The sequence below is a fragment of the Pelophylax lessonae genome (genome assembly GCF_965119305.1).
Source record: "Pelophylax lessonae genome assembly, chromosome: 6".
NCBI lineage: Eukaryota > Metazoa > Chordata > Amphibia > Anura > Ranidae > Pelophylax > Pelophylax lessonae.
Window position 1 is genome coordinate 248,275,508 of NC_138773.1, and position 19,842 is coordinate 248,295,349.

The following is a 19,842-nucleotide window of genomic DNA, read 5'->3' on the forward strand; positions in this document are numbered from 1 at the left end:
GCAGAAAAAAACTATTTCCTTGCTGGGATCTTTGGTTCTGGCAAAATATTTTAGATAGAAAACATTTTTCTCCTGGATTTTTTCCTATGAAATCTTCAATCACCTGCCGGACTGGGCGACGGGCTGGATAATCTAGATCCAATGGTCACCCCAGTCTGGCCAGCGCACGCGCGCAAACCTTAGCTCCGTGCTAGGTTGGCCACGACATAGCCCTACTGGATGGGGGGCTGGCCTGCGAGTTAAACGCCTTGCGAGGTCGCATATGTCTGGGTCTTGGCCCGGGTCGCAGCGTTCCTCCTGGCCGTCAACCCCCCTATTTCAATGGAGAGGGGTTCTGTCTGAAGCAGTGCTAGCCTGGTTCCTGGTATGGTGAGTAGCTGTCCCTCCTTTACCCCTTGAGGGTTTTGGGGTGGATGTGGGCCCTTCCTCGGGATGGTCAGATTACCTGGTTTCCCTTCTTACAGCAGCTATTCCACCCCCCCTCCACCCGATGCTGGGACTATTTGGTTGGAACCCTGTGGGCGGCGATTTCGGTGGTGGGAGCCCCTCCATATCTCCTGGTTCTGACTCCTGGATCATTTTATTTCCTGATCGCCGCATGTTTAGGGCAGATTCTTCTGGTGGCTGCAGGTGGGTGGTGAGTCTGGTGGGGTCCTCTCCCTCTCTGCTAAAGATCCCTTGGTGCTTTGGCCTGGTGACTGGGTGGTGCTGCCAGCGCCGTGGGGGTTATACCTTAGCAGTGTTTTACACTTTGTGGGGTCCTCCTGGTGACTCATGGATTCTTTGTGGCACAATTCCCCACCTGATCCCCTCTTTGAGGCTGCGAGGCCCTCCGGGTCCCAACCATCTATCCATGCACTGACGGCAGTCTTGGAGTCCTTTGTGTCCCAGGTGGAGGTGGCTTGTGGGGCGATGAGCTAGCAAAAAGCTCCACCTGCCTTCTTCCCTTGCCTTATCTGTCTCATCAGATCCTGAATGTGTCTGCAACCACGTACCTGGAATCCTCTTATAGTGAGGATGATTCCTCCACGTCTTCGACCGCACACAAAAAGATGCTGGTGGATGCACTGATTGTATCTGTGTGTGAGACCCTGAAGATGGAGGATGCAGCTGAAGCAGCCACAGAGGCGCAGGTGCCCTTTAGCACTCACAAGCCATCCAAATTGGCAAAGGTGTTTCCTTTCCCTGCCTATTTTGACAGAATTGTCGCTAAAGAGTAAAGATGACCAAAGTGTCTTTGTGGGGTCCCTAAGCACTATACTAGACATTACCTCTATGAGGAGTCCCTTCTTAAGAAGTGGACTGTGCCACCCGTGGTGGACCCTCCGGTTTCCAGAATATACAGGGCAACCACCTTTAAGAATCCGACTGACTGGAAGGCAGAGGCGGAGGCTGTGGCCCCCACTATGTGCACTCTGGCTGGTTTGACAATGAGGCCGGTATTCACCATTGCCCTAGTGTCACAAACTCTGACTGAGTGGGCTAAGTTCCTACACTTTAACCTGGAGGGGGAACAGCTCCCTCCTGCCTTTGCTGAGCTGGCGGACCAGCTGGTCCAGGGGCTGCAGTTTATCTTTGATTCCTCTTTGGATGCAGCTCCCTTGATGGCTCGCCTCTCTGTTTTGGCAGTGGTACTTTGGCGTGTTTTTGACTCAAGTGCTGGTCTGCGGATCAGACTTCTAGAAAGGGCAAGGAACCTTGTCATGGACGTGGGCCTTCCTTTTAAACTCATAAGACGTTTTTTTTGTCCCACAGGGTTGACTGACAAGGGCTCTGAGCCTTTCAGGGCCTCTTCTGGAGGATCCAAATGAACATGTTCTCGCAAGCCAAGAGCAGACTTTTTCAGTCCCGTAGACAAGACTCCCTCTGCATGAAGGTGCACCCTTACACGTATCCGGGGTTGGGGGACGTCTTCGCTGGTTTCCAGACCCATGGACTTCCCAAGTGCAAGACAAGTGGGTCCACAAAGTAATTCGGTCCGGCTATAAGAATGAGTTTCGCGCTTGTCCCCCGGCAAGGTTTTTCCTTCCAACTTGCGCCAGTTCCCAAACCACCTACAGGGCCTTTTTGGAGCAGTACAAGACCTGTTCCTTCAAGGGGTGATTGTCCTGGTTCTGACCTCGGAACATTTTTAGGGTTTTTACTCAAACCTGTTCACAGTTTTAAGGAAGGAAGGAAAAGTGCACCCAATCCTGGCCTTCAAGGCACTAAACTGCTTTGAGAGGGTACAGAATTTCAAAATGGAGTCTATTAGAACGGTGGTGGCATCCCTTCGTCAGTGGGATTTCCACGCACTATCAATATCAAGGATGCCTATATTCACATTCCCATATGTGCCATTCACCAGCATTTTCTCTGCTTTGCTGTGGGAGAGACGCATTATCAGTTTGTGACATTCCACTTTGTTCTCGCCTCCGCTCCTTAGGTCTTCCCTAAAGTGTTGGCTCCAGTGCTAGCTTTGCTATGCCAGCAGGGAATCGTGGTACTGGGCTACATGGATGATCTCCTTCTGCGAGTGGAGTCTCCCTCTGCTCTGGTGGAGAACCTGGAGATCACAACGCGAACTCTGCAGGAGTTCGGCTAGATTCTGAATTTGCAGAAGTCTGCCCTGATTCCGTCCACGAAACTGGACTATTTGGGCCATAGCCAGAGTGCTCCTTCCTCTGGACAAACTCCAGAAATTGCAGGCTGCAATTTTCCTCCTCCTGTCCAAAAAATGGTCATCCCTCCAGACTTGCATGCAGGTGCTGGGCCTGAGGGTATCTACCTTTTTGAGGGGGTTCCGTTTGCACAGTTCCATACGAGGTCCCTGCAAAGGGAGTTTCTGACAAATGGGACAAGACTCCGCAGTCTCTGGACAATCAAATCCGGCTGAGTCGGGGAACAAGGAGTCCCTGATATGGTGGCTTCGCTCTACGGCACTTCGGGTGGAAAATTCTTTCTCCCCTTTGTATTGGACAGTGGTCACCACAGGTGCCAGCCTGCCCGGCTGGGGTGGCGTCCTCGGCAAGCATTTTGCTCGGGGGGGGGATCTGGACACTGGAAAGGTCCAGACTACCAATCAATGTCCTGGAGCTTTGGGTGGGTCCAGACTACCGATCAATGTTTCCGTCCAATGATCAAGACACTTCAGGGATGCCCAGTGCGCATTCAATTGGACAATGCCATAGATGTGGCTTATGTCAATCACCAAGGTAGCACAAGAAGCGCCCTGGTGGCTATGGAGGTAGCCGGCATTCTAAGGTGGGCAGAACGGTTCATTCCAGCCCTCTCCGCCATACACCTTCCCGGGGTGGAAAATTGTCAGGCGGATTACTTCAATCGACAGGCATTGGACCAAGGGTAGTGTTCCTTTCATCCGGAGGTGTTTGTTGTGTCTCCGGTGGGGCACCCCCGAGGTAGATCTGTTGGCGTCTCGGCTCAACAGAAAGGTGCAGAGGTTTATGGCTTAGTCAAGAGATCCTCTGGCAGAAGTCACAGACATGCTGGTGGCCCAGTGGGGTCAGTATCGTCTGATCTACGACTTCCCTCCTCTCAAGCTTCTGCCCAGACTCCTACGCAGGATCGAGGCAGAAGAGATTATTCATCCTAGTGGCACCATACTGGCCTCGCCTGCTTTACAGTCGCTGGCTTTGATGGTTTGGCTGTTGAACGCCAGGTGCTAAAGAATAGGGGTTTGTCTGAGTCAGGGATTCCTACGTTGTTCAAAGCTAGGAAATCTACCTCTAGGAAGATCTACCATCATACGTGAAAGACGTACATTGCGTGGTGTGAGTCTCTTGGGGTCCATCTTTGCTCCTTTTTGGCTTGTATCTTAACCTTTATTCAACGGGGGCGGGGGGGGGGGGGTTGAACACAAGTTTGCCTTGAGTACCATCAAGAGCCAGGTCTCGGCCTTGGCTGTCTTTTTCCAATGACCTTTGGCTACACACGCCCTGGTGCGTACCTTTCTTCAGGGTGTCTGACATTTGGTTCCTCCAGTGCGGGCTTCGTTGCCACCTTGGGATCTTAATTTGGTGCTTTCAGCTCTACAGAAACCTCCCTTTGAAAATATTCAGGAAATTTCCCATCTTACACTGTCCCAGAAGGTGGACTTCTTGGTGGCTATCACTTCTGCTGGCAGGGTGTCGGAGCTCGCGGTGTTATCCTGCCATTCGTCTTATTTGGTGATTCACAAGGATAAGGTGGTGCTTTGCCTCTGTCCACATTCCTTAGGTGGTCTCTGACTTTCATTTGAATGAAGACATTGTGTTGCCTTCTCTATGTGCCAGGCCAAACATCCAAAGAAAATTGCCTTGCATGCCTTGGCTGTGGTTCGGGCAATTTCGGTGTACCTTGCAGCTACGGAGTCTTTTAGGAAGTCAGACTCTCTATTTGTGCCATTTCTCTGAGTTCGACAGACACAGCACCCACCCATCTATAGATTTCTGATACTTCTAATACGGCTTGCTACTAAACTGCAGGTTTAGCCAGGTGTTTTTTGTTCTGCCTAGTCCTACTCCTGGAGGAGGCAATATAACCCAGTAGTTGTGATTTATGGAGCTCTGTGTCAGTTGATTTTAGAGAAATGTACTTTACGGTAAGTACAAAAATCCCATTATTTTCTGAAAGCAGAGGCACTATAGAAGAAAATGGTAGCAACTTAGTTTTGTCACATGATATTTGCACTATTGTTTATCAAACGCATATTTTTAGGAAAAAATATGCTAAAATTAATGTAAATACTCAAACGCAATATAATTCCTTTTTTTATTGGCTAAGTATCAAAGATGGGGTTGCACTGCAAAAAGGGATAATAAATATGTCAAAACTTAATGGCACGCTACCCTAAAATGGTGAGAAACTTTGGTGACACTTTTACAACCTTCAGGGGTAATTCGTTTAGAGTTTTGTCTGTAGAATTATTTGCTCTTATTCTGGAGTTTACAATGATAACACGCATGTTTGGTGCAGTCGCTGTTCGCATGCATGTATATGTGTTCACTTTTACAATTTTTATTTTTTAGGACTGATATTGCAATTTTTGTTTTTGTTTTTTTTTTTTACACTTTTTTTTCCCCATTTCACCTTATTGCTATCTCAAGCTTTGATAGATGACAGGCCATCTTTATGGAGACACCAGAGGTCTATTGAACTCTGAAAGCCTCCACAGCCCTCCACTGCAAGCTAATCGAGCACAGATCGTGCGTAGGAATGAATTATCTAAAACCGGAAGTGAGAAAATGCTTGTCACCTTTGCCTTTATTACTTTTAGGAGCTGGCCCTTCCTAGAACCGTAAAAAGTATTGGGCAGCTCTACATCCACTTTTACTGAACAGCTGATTGCCAGCTGAAAAAAAATGGTACCAAGCTCATAGCTGCAGCCATAAGCATGTTTTAACCATTTTAAGTCCAGAAGTCCTAAAGATGGCAAGTGGTTCAAAAAGCATTAGCAAAACTGCCTGAAGTTTGTTAAAGGAAGAGCCAAAAAGGATATGTCCATTGTACTTGTGTGAGTGGTGCTGAATAAATGGTCCAATAAACTATTGAAAATATGCTAAATTTATAACAAAATACATAAAATACACATATAATGAAATTGTGTTAATATCAAAATAAACAAATTAGCTGTGTGTGTGTGTGTGTATATATATATATATATATATATATATATATATATATACACAACATATCACCCATAGTTTATAGAAACGTGATATTCAATTTGTGAAGGCTATATACTCTATATGCGTTTCATAGGGCAACGCCCACTTATTCAGGCAATAGCCCAGATTGGATTTTTTGTATAAACCTGTGAAAATCAGGTCATCAGAACACCACAATAAATTGGAAAAAATATGTTTAGATTGAGGGGATAAAAGGGATACATCCGTTTGCATGGAAAGACTCTAAGATATATGGAGAAAACTCAGCATCACTCACAAAAGTGCCATGGGCACATCTTTTTTTTGTGGTTCTTGCATATTTGAGTGCCGCTGCAGTTTTATCTTAAGTGGCCATTTCTTTCTGATTAAGTTTATTAAAAGCGGTGTGAATGCTATGTACATTTATGGAGAATTTTTTTTATAGAATATTTTATAGCAGAAAGTTAATATTTTTTTTCCAAAATTTTTGGCCTTTTTTTGTTTATATAATAAGAAATAAAAAACCAAGTGATGATCAAATACCAACAAAAGAAAGCTGTACTTGTGTGGGAAAAAAATCTATAAATCTTATTTGGGTACAGTGTTGCATGACTGCTAAGTTAAAGTAGTGCAGTGCTAAATAGCCTGATCGTAAATGGGTAAAACCTTCTGGAGCTAGGCAAAATTGCTAGGAAGCCAAAAGGCAACATAGGAGCACACCTGGCAGGACACCTTAAGTGAACCCCACCCTAAGGTGGATGGGGGGGACAACTAGACAAGGTGAACAACACAAACAAGGACACACACTCACTCACAAGACCAACGCACTCACTAACACAGCACCACACACACACACACACACACACACCTTATACCTTCCCCTACCCTCAATCGTCCACCCCCTCAGGGGGGAGCAGGTATTACACAACATGCTAGTCAGATAATCCTCAATACTCAGGGGACAACAAATGTTTTCATTCAGCAGACAAGCTGGAAGGCAGAGGGGTATCTGCCCAGAACGAATCCTCTACATCAAGCCAAGGTTGCCAGATTTTAGAAAACTTGCCAGGACACCCTCTACTCTTATAGATCAGTTTATAGAGCGGTACATCACCACGCACTAAAACATAGAACTGCTGCATGGTAGGCGGTTCAACACTTTTCCAATGTAACAAGATACGTTTCCTAGCATAGAACAGTAGTATGCGGAGCAAGGTCCTAGGACGTACACGGTGTATGATATCATTCAACACGCCCAACAGGCCTACCTCAGGCGTGTGTGGGACCGGCAATTTTGACAATCTTTGAAGACTTTTTTTGATTAGACTAGAGTTCATGTTTAAAGTTTATCTAAATACATTTTTTTAATTTGATAGAAATTTGGAGGGTCAAAAGCCCTATCCATTTTTTTTTTAACCTCCACCCTATTAGGGAGATTTCTCAATACTTGACTGGAAGGCTCAACAGGAAGGGAGAAGAAGCCTCTCCAAAGTGAGGGAAATTACCTCTGAGACATTTGTCACCTCAGTATGTCCAAGTGTCCTCATTCAAGGATCTCCCCTCTATTCTTGTTTTGGTAACAATGTCAGAATTTTGGATTTTCCCTAGGCTAATATAGGTTCTTCTGACCCCTTGCTGCTCTATCCAAACTAAAAAAAAAAATAAAAGGTCTTGACTTTAGATCTTGCAAAATTAGCTAATGTTTTTATTGTCAAATGTTTTCTGTTTAAAGTGCTATATATTTTTTTCTCATAATTGATATTTTAATAAGCTTATATTTCTGGGAAATGATCGTATGTGTAGAGTCATGCTTGGGCATTCTTTCTCTGTTTTTTATTCTCAATTTTTTGTCTGTTATTTTACTGTAGGACATCATGTGCAAAGTCAAATCCTGGGTAATAGATGAAAAGAATCACATTCGTTATCACCATGACTGGAATGACAAGGAGGTAATGGTTTTATGTATCACTTCTTTCTCAAATGTCTGTTGCCCTAATACTAGCTCACACAAAAGCGTGTGAATCAAATTTTGTTTTGCAAAGTAGTTTTCTCTAGCGCTCATTGACAGACGTAGTCCTCGGTGATACACCACCTTCGGGTTATGTTGCCTCCACAGGAGCAGGACTAGACAGGAAATTAAAAAGCTCTGGCCACACCCTAGGGGCAGTCCCAGAGGGTATATCCTCTCTCTCTCTGCCTCAGCAAATCAGTTATTTTCGGTCTAGTTAGGAGTAAGGACCTAGATACCTTGCTGGGATCTTAGGTCCTGGCAAGAATTTTTTTCTTAAAGGATTTTTAGACAGCTTTTTTTCTCCAGTGTTCCTGTGAGATCTTCAAGCAAGAAAGCTGAACTGGGCGACGGGCTGGATGTTGAGATCCGGTGGTCACCCCAGTTCAGCCTACGAGCGCGTGCAGGCCATAGCTCCGCGCTGGGTCGGCCGCGACAAAGTCCCATTAAAAGGACTGAACCCGCGAGTTAAACGTCTCGCTGAAACGCCAAAGACCATGAGTCACGGCGTTCGTATCGGTCGACAGCCCTCCCGCCCCGGTGGAGAGGGGTACTGTCAGGAGTTGGTGCCCGCCTGGTTCCGGTATGGTGAGTAGTATGTTCCCCCTTTTTCCCTGACGGGTTTTGTGGTGAACGCGGGCCCCTCTCTGTATGGTAAGAAAGAGTCCTTTCTATCCTATAACATGTCACAGATCCTCCTACTTTGAGTGTGATTTTTTGTGTATAAAAAGCCAGGAGGCTTGGTTTGGGAGCTAACAATCTATTGTATACATGTTTAAAAGATGTAATCTGTGGCATTCTGGGAATCTTATGGGTTAAGTATAAGCTACCTACCAGTCAGAAGCCACGGACATGTAGACTGCCTTCCAAATCAGATCTCCAGCTATTAGCAGGCCTCCCGAACGGCCATGCGGTCCGCCAGGGCCGATACCGCCAACCACGCCATATCCCCAGGCAGAGACAGTGTTGTGTGCCCTGCAGCACACCGCCATTCAGCAGGCCGCCGCCATTTTTCTTGCAGGATCGCACGAGCCGCCATTTTGGCGTAGCCTCGTGTCTCCAGCATGGGGGCGGCCATGTTTGAGGTGATCCTACACCTCGTGGAGCTTGGGGGAGGCGCCGGAAGGCGTGCAGAGGGGCGGAGCCGCCTCCTTTCTTCCTGGGCAGCCAGCCAAAAGACTTCCTGTTTGTCAAGACAGCGCTGTAAGCTGTTGCAGTTTAACTCTGAGCATCAAGTGGTGAGCCTGGGGGTCTATCTCTCTCTCTCTCGATCGATAGCTAGCAGGTAACACTAAGGGGCTTTTTGTGGCACTGGGGGTCAGGAAAAAAAAAAAAAAAAAAAAGTTTTTTTCTTTACTTTTGAATTATATTATCCAGGAAGTAACTGGAGTTATCATGGACCCTGCCACACATATTCCCCCACCTGTTTCCCTCGAGGGGGCCTCGGGACCCGCCGGTGCACAGAGTATAGAGTCATTTACAGCAATTTTGGAGTCTATGGTGGCTCGGGTGGAGGCGGCCTGTCAGGGACGGGGGTCAAGGAAGCGACCCCCGCCTACCCCTATACTATCTGACACCTCTGACTCAGATTCAGAGATGGTCACGGCAGTTGCAGGTTCCTCTGCAAGGGCTGCTATCCCAGGTAAAGCCCCCTCAGAAAGTGAGGAGGACGCTTCTTCTCTTGCTATTATTCAGGAAGAAGCATTGGTGGACGCACTAGTTGTGGCAGTGCAAGAAACCTTAAAACTTGAGGCTTTACCGGCAGAGGCAACTGAAACAGAGATGCCTTTTGGTACTAATAAGCCCATCAAGACGGCGAAGGCTTTTCCTGTACCTAAATGTTTTGGTAATCAGATTAAAGGAGAATGGGAGCATTCTAAGCGTACCTTTACTATTTCCAAGCGTATTGCTAGACGCTATCCGTTTGAGGAATCCATCATTAAGAAATGGACGGTACCACCAATCGTGGATCCGCCTATTTCCAGGCTGAATAAAGCCACGGTTATTCCAGTGGAGGACACTTCGTCCTTTAAGGATCCGGTGGATCGAAAGATAGAAGCAGAGTCCCGCACTATCTTTTCTCTGATAGGGTCAGCATTTAGACCAGTAATCGTTATTGGTCTAGTTTCCCAGACACTTACGGAATGGGCGAAAATGGTACGCCAAGATCTTAGGGGAAAAGATATTCCCCAGGAGACATCTGATTTGATGGAACAGATCATACAAGGGCTACGGTTTATCTGTGACGCAGCCTTGGACACTACTCCCCTATTAGGGCATGCATCTAAGTTAGCAGTGATCCTCAGACGTGTGCTGTGGTTAAAATGCTGGTCAGCTGACCTAGGTTCCAAAAAGACCTTGACCAATCTCCCTTTTCAGGGGAATCGTCTATTTGGGGCCAACCTAGATGAAATCATTAAGGATGCCACTGGGGGCAAGAGCACTTTTTTGCCACAGGCTGCAAAAGCTAAGGGACCTCGCAACAAGCGAGGACCTTTCTTTACCGCCCATAAGGGGCGCCCGGCTGGTACTAGCGGGAAAGGCAAGATTCCTCCAGGAGGGTTCAAGAAGGGCTGGTCGGACAAGCAGAGGACCAACCCAGCCAAACCCGAAGTAAAGGAGTACACAGCCTGAAGGTGCGCCCCCACCCGGTTTCAGGGTGGGGGGACGTTTTCACCGGTATTCAGGACATTAGATCGAGCATCAACCACTACTACCGGTGCGATTCTTCCCTTCCAACATTTAAGTACCACAGGAAGCGGTAGTTACCGTTCCCTGAAAAGATCTTTTCCTTTACCTTTTCCTAAGATTAGTCCCGATACCTCACAGGAATCGGATCTGGTTGACCAGATAGGCCAAGTAGCCTCTAGTCGGGTGACTTCGGTCCCTGAGGTTCAACCAGAAAAGATCACCTTTCCTGATAACTATCAGGTATCTGATAAATGTGTGGGAACAGAAAACGACCAGACTTTCTCGGATGGTCGGGGCCAGATAGCTCTAGGGACGCCTGGTTCAGATCCAATCAGCGTCAGTGGTCCTAGAAATTCTAGGCTGGCCTCCTCAAGCCGGCCTGGCCGACTTGGACATGTTAGTCGCAGACGTTCCGTGGGAACTTCGTCTCAGGGAGTGTCTGTGGTCTCAAGAACCAATTTACCTTCGTGCTTTACAGTCGCTGGTTTTAATGGCCTGGCCATTGAGACCCAAGTACTGAAGGACAGAGGTTTGTCTACTTCAGTCATTCCTACCCTTATTAAAGCAAGGAAAGCGACTTCCAGCAAAGTCTATTATCACACATGGAAGACTTATATTGCGTGGTGCGAATCTTTAGGATTTCCTCCACGTACCTATTCGGTGTCTCGAATATTGGCCTTTTTGCAACAAGGGGTTGAGCAGAAGCTAGCCTTGAGCACCATCAAGGGTCAAGTTTCAGCATTAGCAATCTTCTTTCAGAAGCCTTTAGCTACCAAATCCTTGGTGCGGAATTTCATCCAGGGGGTGCGGCACCTGGCTCCTCCAGTCCGCGCGCCCTTACCGCCCTGGGATCTTAATTTGGTTTTGTCGGTTCTACAGAAACCTCCCTTTGAAAACATCAGGGAGATTCCCTTGCTTACTTTATCCCAGAAGGTGGCCTTCTTGGTGGCTATTACTTCTGCTCGCAGGGTGTCAGAACTGGCTGCATTATCATGCCAGTCCCCATACCTAGTGATTCATAGGGATAAGGTAGTACTTCATCCTAAGCCATCTTTTCTTCCTAAGGTGGTTTCAGATTTTCATCTGAATGAAGATATTGTACTACCTTCCTTGTGTCCTCAGCCCAAGCATCATCGGGAACATGCGTTGCATTCCTTAGATGTGGTTCGGGCAATCAGGGTATACCTGAAAGCTACGGAATCATTCCGTAAGACGGATTCACTTTTTGTGATCACGGATGGCCCCAGAAAGGGTTTGCCTGCATCTGCCGCGACCATTGCCAAATGGATTAGACAAACGGTGGTACAGGCTTATTCTATTAAGGGTCAGAGTCCTCCGTTCCCTGTTAGGGCGCACTCCACTCGAGCGCTCAGTACTTCCTGGGCCTTTCGCCATCAGGCGTCAGTGGTCCAGGTATGTAAGGCGGCCACCTGGTCGTCGGTACATACCTTTACAAAATTCTATAAAATTGATGTGACGGCATCGGCGGATGCCTCATTTGGCCGCAAGGTTTTGCAGGCCGCAATTTGAGGAGACCGGTGGTCTACCTCAAGGGTTTTTTCTGTTTGAAAAAAAAAAAAAAAAAAGAAAAATTTTTTTCTCTCTTTTGTTGAGTCTCATCATTAAGGATGAGCATTGTAAACTTCTAGTTGGCACCGGTTGGGCCTTCTAGATTGGGATTTGTTTTCATTTTCCCACCCCTCAGTTGTGATACTGCTCTGGGACGTCCCGAAGGTGGTGTATCACCGAGGACTACGTCTGTCAATGAGCGCTAGAGAAAAATGGATTTTTGTAAAATCTTACCGTAAAATCCTTTTCTCTTAGCTCATTGACAGACGTAGTCCCCGCCCCTCTGTTTTTTTGAGTTGGGTTAAAATCTCTAAAGACTGCTTTTTCACATAACTGATTTGCTGAGGCAGAGAGAGAGAGGATATACCCTCTGGGACTGCCCCTAGGGTGTGGCCAGAGCTTTTTAATTTCCTGTCTAGTCCTGCTCCTGTGGAGGCAACATAACCCGAAGGTGGTGTATCACCGAGGACTACGTCTGTCAATGAGCTAAGAGAAAAGGATTTTACGGTAAGATTTTACAAAAATCCATTTTTTACTACCTTAGTTTTTTAATAATCAAGAGGTTTTCCAATGCCTTCTCATTCGGTGCATTAACCACTTCCCGTCCAGCCTATAGTCAATTGACGGCCGGACAGGTGCTTTCCAATCCTGACTGGATGTCATATGATGTCCTGTCAGGAAGTGCCGATCGATAGGGCCGTGCAGCGCCGCTGATAACTGATCAGTGTACCTGCTCACTGCCAGTACCATGTGACTGACCTGACCAATCACAGCAGGTCACATAACAGTTGTACACAATAGATGACTTACTTTCATGCCATCTATTGTGTATATTTGTGTTGATAGCTGTGATTAGTCAATTTGATCACATGGTACAGATAGGGCCAATCACAGCCCATCTGTACCATGTGATTAGCTTTGACCAATCACAGCTAATCACAGCAAAACAAACTGCTTATAGCAGTGTAATTCACTGCTATAAGCAAACAATGTGTAAAATAAAAAAAAAAATCCTTATCACTTCCTCGGAGTAGTACAATGGTTATTATGGTATTATATTGCTTTGGTCACATTGTGTTACAAAAATGGTAAAAAGGACAAAAAAAATATATATATTACATTTTTTTTCCCCTTGTTCTGTCACCAGTCATTGTCCCTGATCACCACTACATCCGTTATATGGTGATGCTGTACCGCATTGATGACTGTATCTAAAAATTTAAATTTCCTAATTTTACAAAAAATTATGCAAAAGAGTTACAACTTTAAAACGCCTCCCATGCCTCTTACTTAAAGCGGAGTTCCGGGCACAAAAACAATTTTTTTTTTTTGTGCCCCTCCGCTAGGTAGAGCTCACCTGAAAAGGAATTGGATAGTTATTTTTATTTTTTTTTGTTTACTCACCTTTTTATTGAAGATCGTAAATACTCACCTCTGACTGCTTCCTCCCTCGGAGCCGCGGCTCACCCCGTCACTTCCTGCCTCGCGATGATTCCTGGGAGCTAAACGTCATAGCTCCCAGGAATCAATGCGACGGCACCGGCCCCGCTCGTCATTTCCGGGCGACGCCGCATTCCCCTGCTAAACAGCTTCTGGGCATGCCCAGAAGCTGTTTAGGAATGCGGCGCCGCACCGGAAGTGACGAGAGGGGCCGCTGCAGTGCATTCTGGGACACGAAGACGCGGAAGAAGACAGAGAAGAGGACCACGCCGGCTTCAGCTGCCCACAACAGAGATGGAAACGCTGTGGAAGAAATTTTCTAAGTAAGTATTTCTTCTAAAAGGTAAGTGCGAACCGGGACAGATCAGAAGCTAGCCATTGTGGAATGTGCTAGCCCTGACTGTCCCGGGGGTATGTTCAGCAAAAAATCATTTCTGTGCCCGGAACTCCGCTTTAGTACCTTGAACTGTCTACTTTCCAAGAAGGTGGTAATTAGGGGGATATTTCCACTGTCCTGGCATTTTAGGGCCTCAAGAAATGAGATGGTCCATCAGTACATCAGGACTGATCAGTTTTCAGATATATACCATAGTTCGTGGAGTCTATAACTTTCTTACAGACTAAATATAATACATTGATTTGGTTTATTTTCACCAAAAAAATTTAGCAGAATACATTTCGGGCTAAATTTATGGAGAACAATTATTTATTTGCAAAACAGAAACAAAGAAAAACATGTTTTTATTTTCAACATTTTGTCTTTTTTTTTATATTTTACCAAAAAATAAAAAACCCAGCGGTGATTAAATACCACCAATAAAAAGCTCTAGTTGTGTGAACAAAGTTATAAACATTTAATTTGGGTACAGTGTTGCATGACTGCGCAATTGCCATTCAAAATGTGACAGCGCTAAAAGCTGAAAATTTGCCTGAGCAGGAGGGGGGTAAATGGGTTTAATTTTTTTTTTCCTTAATTTTTACTGTTGATAATATATTCAGGTAATATGTGCAATGGCATTACAGCAAGTATAATTTACAGTTTTTTTTTTTTTTAATTTTCACGTTGCACTTTTGTTTATTAACCACTTGCCGACTGCGCACAGTATATTTACTGCAGCAGTCAGCCCCGGCCAGGCAGAGTGACGTAGGTCTAAGTCGCTCGCCTGTCACCGGGTTTTGAGCCAATAGCGGGCGAGCGCGCGCCCGCCTCGGCTCGTTCACAGAGGAATGCGGGCGTGTGACCGGCGGACCCGATGTCCGCCGGTCACACTACGATCGTCGGTAGAGCGGGAGAAAGGCGGGCGGCTTATGTAAACAAGCTGCCTGTCATTCTCCCCTGTGTAAAAATGGAGATCAGACGGTTCTACTATGTAGAACCGTTGATCTCTGTTTTTACAATAGTAGACCTGTCCCACTACAGTTAGAAACACTCCCCTAGGACACACTTAACCCCTCCCTCTCCAATACAGTTAACCCCTTCCCTGCCAGTGTCATTTTTGCAGTAACAGTGCATATGTATAGCACTGATTACTGCAGTAATGTCACTGGTACCCCCAAAAGTGTCAAAAATGTCAGTCAAGGGTCCGATCTGTCTGCCGCAATGTCGCAGTACCGCAAAAAAAATCGCAGATCGCCGCCATTACTCGTTAAAAAAAAAAACACCAAAAATTACAATCTTTCCCTTTGTTAGTAAACGCGATAACTTTTGCGCAAACCAATCAAAATACGCTTTTTGCGATTTTTTTTTTTTTTTACCAAACATGTGTAGCATAAAACAAATTGGCCGAAAATGTTAAAAAATTTGGATTTTTACATTTTTTTGGGGGGGAATTTCATATAAAAAAAAGTGAAAAATATTGTTATTTTTGCAAAATTTACGCTCTTTTTTTGTTTATAGCGCATGATCAAAAAATCGCACAGGTGATCAAATACCACCAAAAGAAAGCTCTGTTTGTGGGAAAAAAAGGACGTGAAATTCGTTTAGGTACAGCGTTGCACGACCGCGCAATTGTCCGTTAAAGTCACGCAGTAAAAAATCGCAAAAAAACCCCTGGTCAGGAAGGGGGTAAAATCTTCCGGGGCTTAAGTGGTTAAACCTGGTTTTATTTTTAAAGACGTTCTATATCTCAATGGCTAAATCTGTGTCTGCAATGCATGTTTCAAACCTTAATACCAACAATAATATGTTGTTAGGTTTTTACTCCAGGAGTGTGTAATGAGTTTGGCAATTCCAGAAAAATGCTTTACAATTTTCTAAACCCATTAGATTTGACTAAAATGTGGTGGAGATTTTAGTTAACTAAAATGTAGATTTTAGTTGCCTAAAACTAAAACAATTTAGATGACTAAAATATGGCTGAAACTAAAATGGCATTTTACTCAAAAGACTATGGCTAAAACGTATTTGTAGTTTGACGTCAAAATTAACACTGGCTGAGATGCCACACATATTCATAGAACCCCACCATATTTTCTTGGTTCTGGGTGGTTGTTCGCTTGGCGCTCCCAGCATAGTAAGGAGGTTACATGATCAGTGGTATTACAAAATTTTATAGGACTGGGTTCTGGCGGGTGGAAAGGGTTAAAAAACGTCATCATCCGCATCTTGTAGACTGGGAAACAGTACAAAAAAGCCAAAATTCATTGTGCAGTCTAAAGTAAAGTAGACAATCAGTAAATACACACACCCTACCGTTTCTTCACTGCTTCCATAGATTTAGTGATCTACAACACTTTCAGGTCTCCTGACCCTCACATGAGCGAATGACAAGAACTCTAGATTCAAGCTGGCGAGATATCATTTTGCTCTTACACAGACTCCTTTCACACTCTCTAAGTTCTCTTCCTCTGGTTACTTTTTAGCAATTTCAGGGATGAAGGTGAAACCATAGCGCAGCACCACTTGCCAAATAAATAAAAACCTTTATTTAAAACACTTTGCAGAATAAACAAGAGATTTCACACTGTCTGACCATGGATCAGCTGTTGCCTTTATCAGGGATTTACCTGGCCTCTAACTGCATGTTCAGTCTTGAGTGATCTTGCTTTAAAGTTGTTGTAAACTAAAATCACTGACTATAATAAGGCTTCCCTATAGGTACTGTAAATATCTCTTAAACCTGCACTGCTTAGGAGATATTTACTATATATGTAGCTGATGATGCCATCTGCGCATGCGCTCTGAAGGAACGGCAACCTACGCCTTTTACCCAGAATCCTGTATTGTGAGTGACGTTCATTGCGGCTGCAACCAGTCACACAGCCGGAGTCTGCAAACCCAGAAGGAAGACAGGTGAAGATGAAAGCAGTATCCAGCAATACCAGGACATCGCTGGAATGCTTTGTTTTCAGGTAAGTTTCACATAATGTGCTAGTGTGCGATGCATACTAGCACATTATGGCATTACTTTGCAGGTCAGCAAAAAAAAAAAAAAAAACAACCATTTTAAAAAGCAATTTCAGGCAAAGCTAACTTCTCCACTTTGGGTGTAGAATACAAAAGTCAAGGTCCTGTAAGACTTTCCCTTTTTTTTTTTTTTTTTTTTTTGAGCCACTGGCAGAGAGATCGCCACGCCCGAGACCTACCATGTTTGTCTTTTTCAGCCAAGCTGCTGCTGTTATTTGCCTAAACATTTTTTGTGTATTATAGAGAATTCAACAGATGGAGCATGATATGCAGTATTTGTCATGTGGCTCAAGTCGATCTTCCATGGCATATTTTGGAGAGTTCTGGCATGTGATAGTGCTGCCTAGAGTAATGAGACCTTACCGCTATGATTACAGACTGTAATAAGGATTGGATTGGGGCCAAACCCTTATTTATTTTAATCCAAAATGGAGAAGTGTATACGGTAGTAGAAACAAAATTCCTTTTATGTTTAGATTATTTTTGTCTTTTATAAATCGCTTTAAGGGCACTTAACAACCACCTAATTCTAGCATTGCACTAAAGGGAAAGTTCCTCTTTATTGCCCTGTTTCCCCCTCCTTACTTTTTATTTTTTTCATTATTTATGGAGGGGGAAGGGAAGGTAGAGCGGTTACCTGGTTTTGAGAGGTACCCACTCCCACTTCCGGTCAGATCACCGCGTCGATCCACCAGAAGTTCTCCTCCACCCCCAAACTCTGACTGCAACACTCTGGGACATGTCACTGGTCCCAGAAAACTGCACGGTTATTCGCAAGCCACAGCGTGGCTCGCGCATGCGCAGCAGGCTGTGAAGCCGCAAGGAATTGCAGCCGGCTGCCCACAGTAAACCTGCCAGGGCTGGTGACCCAAACACCCGCAAAGAACCGGTTCGGGTGAGGATGGCCTTGGATCCCTGGATAGGTGTTTTGTTTTAATAAAAGTCCTACTTCTATTTTTTTTTTTTTTTCAAACAGGGCGAAGAACTGCTTTAAAACTTTGATGTTTATGAACATACTGACACTTTTTTTCATATTGTTTTTTTTTTTTTTTGTGTGTTTTTCCCCCTAGATTGACGTGCTAAATAAATACTTATTCCTGACCTCCAAGCCAATGATCTTTCTAGTCAACCTCTCTGAAAAAGACTACATCCGCAAGAAAAACAAGTGGTGAGTCGTTATAGGACAGTATTATTCTGTCTGACACTTGTGTAAGAAAATCACACAGACAATGTTTCACAAGCATGAAACGACCAGGTAACACATAATATACCCAGCTATTAGGCTGTCTCTCTCCGCTCCAGATTGAACTAATACAGCTAGTTTTCACTGCTCTGCCAGCGCATGTTCTTTGGGGATATTAAAATAGTGACAGTGATGGAAATACCTAGTGACTGCTTTTTTAAATGCTGCCATTTATCACTTTTTATTGAGACACACTCAGAGGAGCTACATAACCTCAAAACATAAATGCTGCTTTTAAGAGAGCCTTCTGGGGAGGGAGCTGCTATTAAATAAACATATAGGGTCTCACCAGGTACCTCTTGATCTGGCATTTATTGAAGGCCCCAGTAGATGTATGCTGTTCTCAGCACATTGTACAGTTTCAGACAGACACTAAAGAATATTGTGTGCTTTTTACGTAATTTGTGTTATTTTAAGAACATGTTTGTATAGATGATTTCAGGAGAGTGGTGGCTAATTGAGTGCTAAAGCATGTATTCTGTTGCAGTAAAGACATTCACTAGGCAGCCAATCAGATTCAGTTTATTAGAGAGCATTCTGTTGCTATACACAATACTTATGCAATTTTATTTTTATTTGTGGAATCAAGATATAAAGTCATTACCCCCTTGTGTTCTTGTTTTTCTGGTTTATGATTTGAAATTTGATTGCATGAGGTTCTGAAATAACCCAGAAATGAAAATTGATTGTACACCTAATTTTGTGGTCCTGAGTAGAATATTTAACACATCTGCTTTTAGTTACAGAAAGGCCCATTATCCAAGGAAATCACAGCTTTTAAGACCTCTTTCACATGGGCATTCCAATCAGGTCCAACTGTCAGTTTTTCAGGCAGACCTGATCTGAAGTTCCATGGAGCCCTATGGACAGGCGGACGTAAACAGAATTATGTTTACGTCCTGTGCTGATCACATGCACCCTTTCAAGAAAAAAAACTTTCTAACAATACACACCAAACTGAGCATGTGTAGAGCTACTCCAAAAGACTCTGTGTTATCAGGAGATGGATTGGGGACAGTGGAAGAAGGGAAGGTTCAGAGAACCCTGAATCAAACAGCCTTTTAAACAGTGCAGATAATTAACCCCTTAGGTTCCACAGTAAGTATAACAATCATGCTTTACTGCATTTACAGACTGGTTTTGCTGTTGTAGGTTTAGTAACACTTTAAAACACAGCTTGCAGCATTTCTATATTACATGTCGATCCTGCCTGTAGACCTGTTATTTCTCTACTTTCTTTAACAGGATGACAACATTGTTCTGCAATGAATGTATATTGTTAATCTAGGTCAATAGCAGTCGGTGGGAGGATTATTTACCAAAAAAAAAAAAAAAAATCATCTTCCAAAATGTATGGGTGTCCTTTAAGCCATATAAGTATAAGCTGTCAGTGTTATAAGCTTGCTCCCAACCCTGTAATTGTCACTTTTAGTGGACAGCTTGGTCTGTTACAGGAAGCAGATCTTCAAGTGTTAAAACTGTTAGGGGGCGAGACCCAAAAACAGACAGATCTAGAATGCAGTATTTAAACTTTGAGTTTGATGCTATAGAGCAGGGGTGTCAAACTCCATTTAATTGAGGGCCGCACCAGCAATATGATGGCCCTCAAAAGGGCCAATTGTATCTATAAGACTAAATGTCCAGAGCATACCCTACCCTTACATAGGACATCAGGAGCCTCCCCACCATCAGAAGTTGAGTTTCCCACCCTCTCTTACATTTCAGTGCACCACCCTTACCTTGTGCTGCGGCTGGGAGGAAGCTAGAGGCAGTGCTGGAAAGCATAAAGCACAGGGTCTGGAGGAGGGCTGGAGCTCTCCTGCAGCTGCAGGAAAGGTGCGAGGGCCACATGAAATGGCCT

General features: G+C 44.6%; 1 protein-coding gene across 2 annotated transcripts in view; it reads left to right on the forward strand.

Annotated features, from left to right (window-relative positions):
- The window catches only part of OLA1 (Obg like ATPase 1), a 406,076-nt gene that overhangs the window by 239,352 nt on the left and 146,882 nt on the right, over nucleotides 1-19,842 (forward strand). For both annotated transcript variants that reach the window (XM_082262049.1, XM_082262048.1), the window contains exons 6-7: nucleotides 7,493-7,573; nucleotides 17,809-17,906. In XM_082262049.1, coding sequence (XP_082118175.1) covers nucleotides 7,493-7,573; nucleotides 17,809-17,906 — 179 coding nt within the window. The remainder of the gene's footprint in view (nucleotides 1-7,492; nucleotides 7,574-17,808; nucleotides 17,907-19,842) is intronic.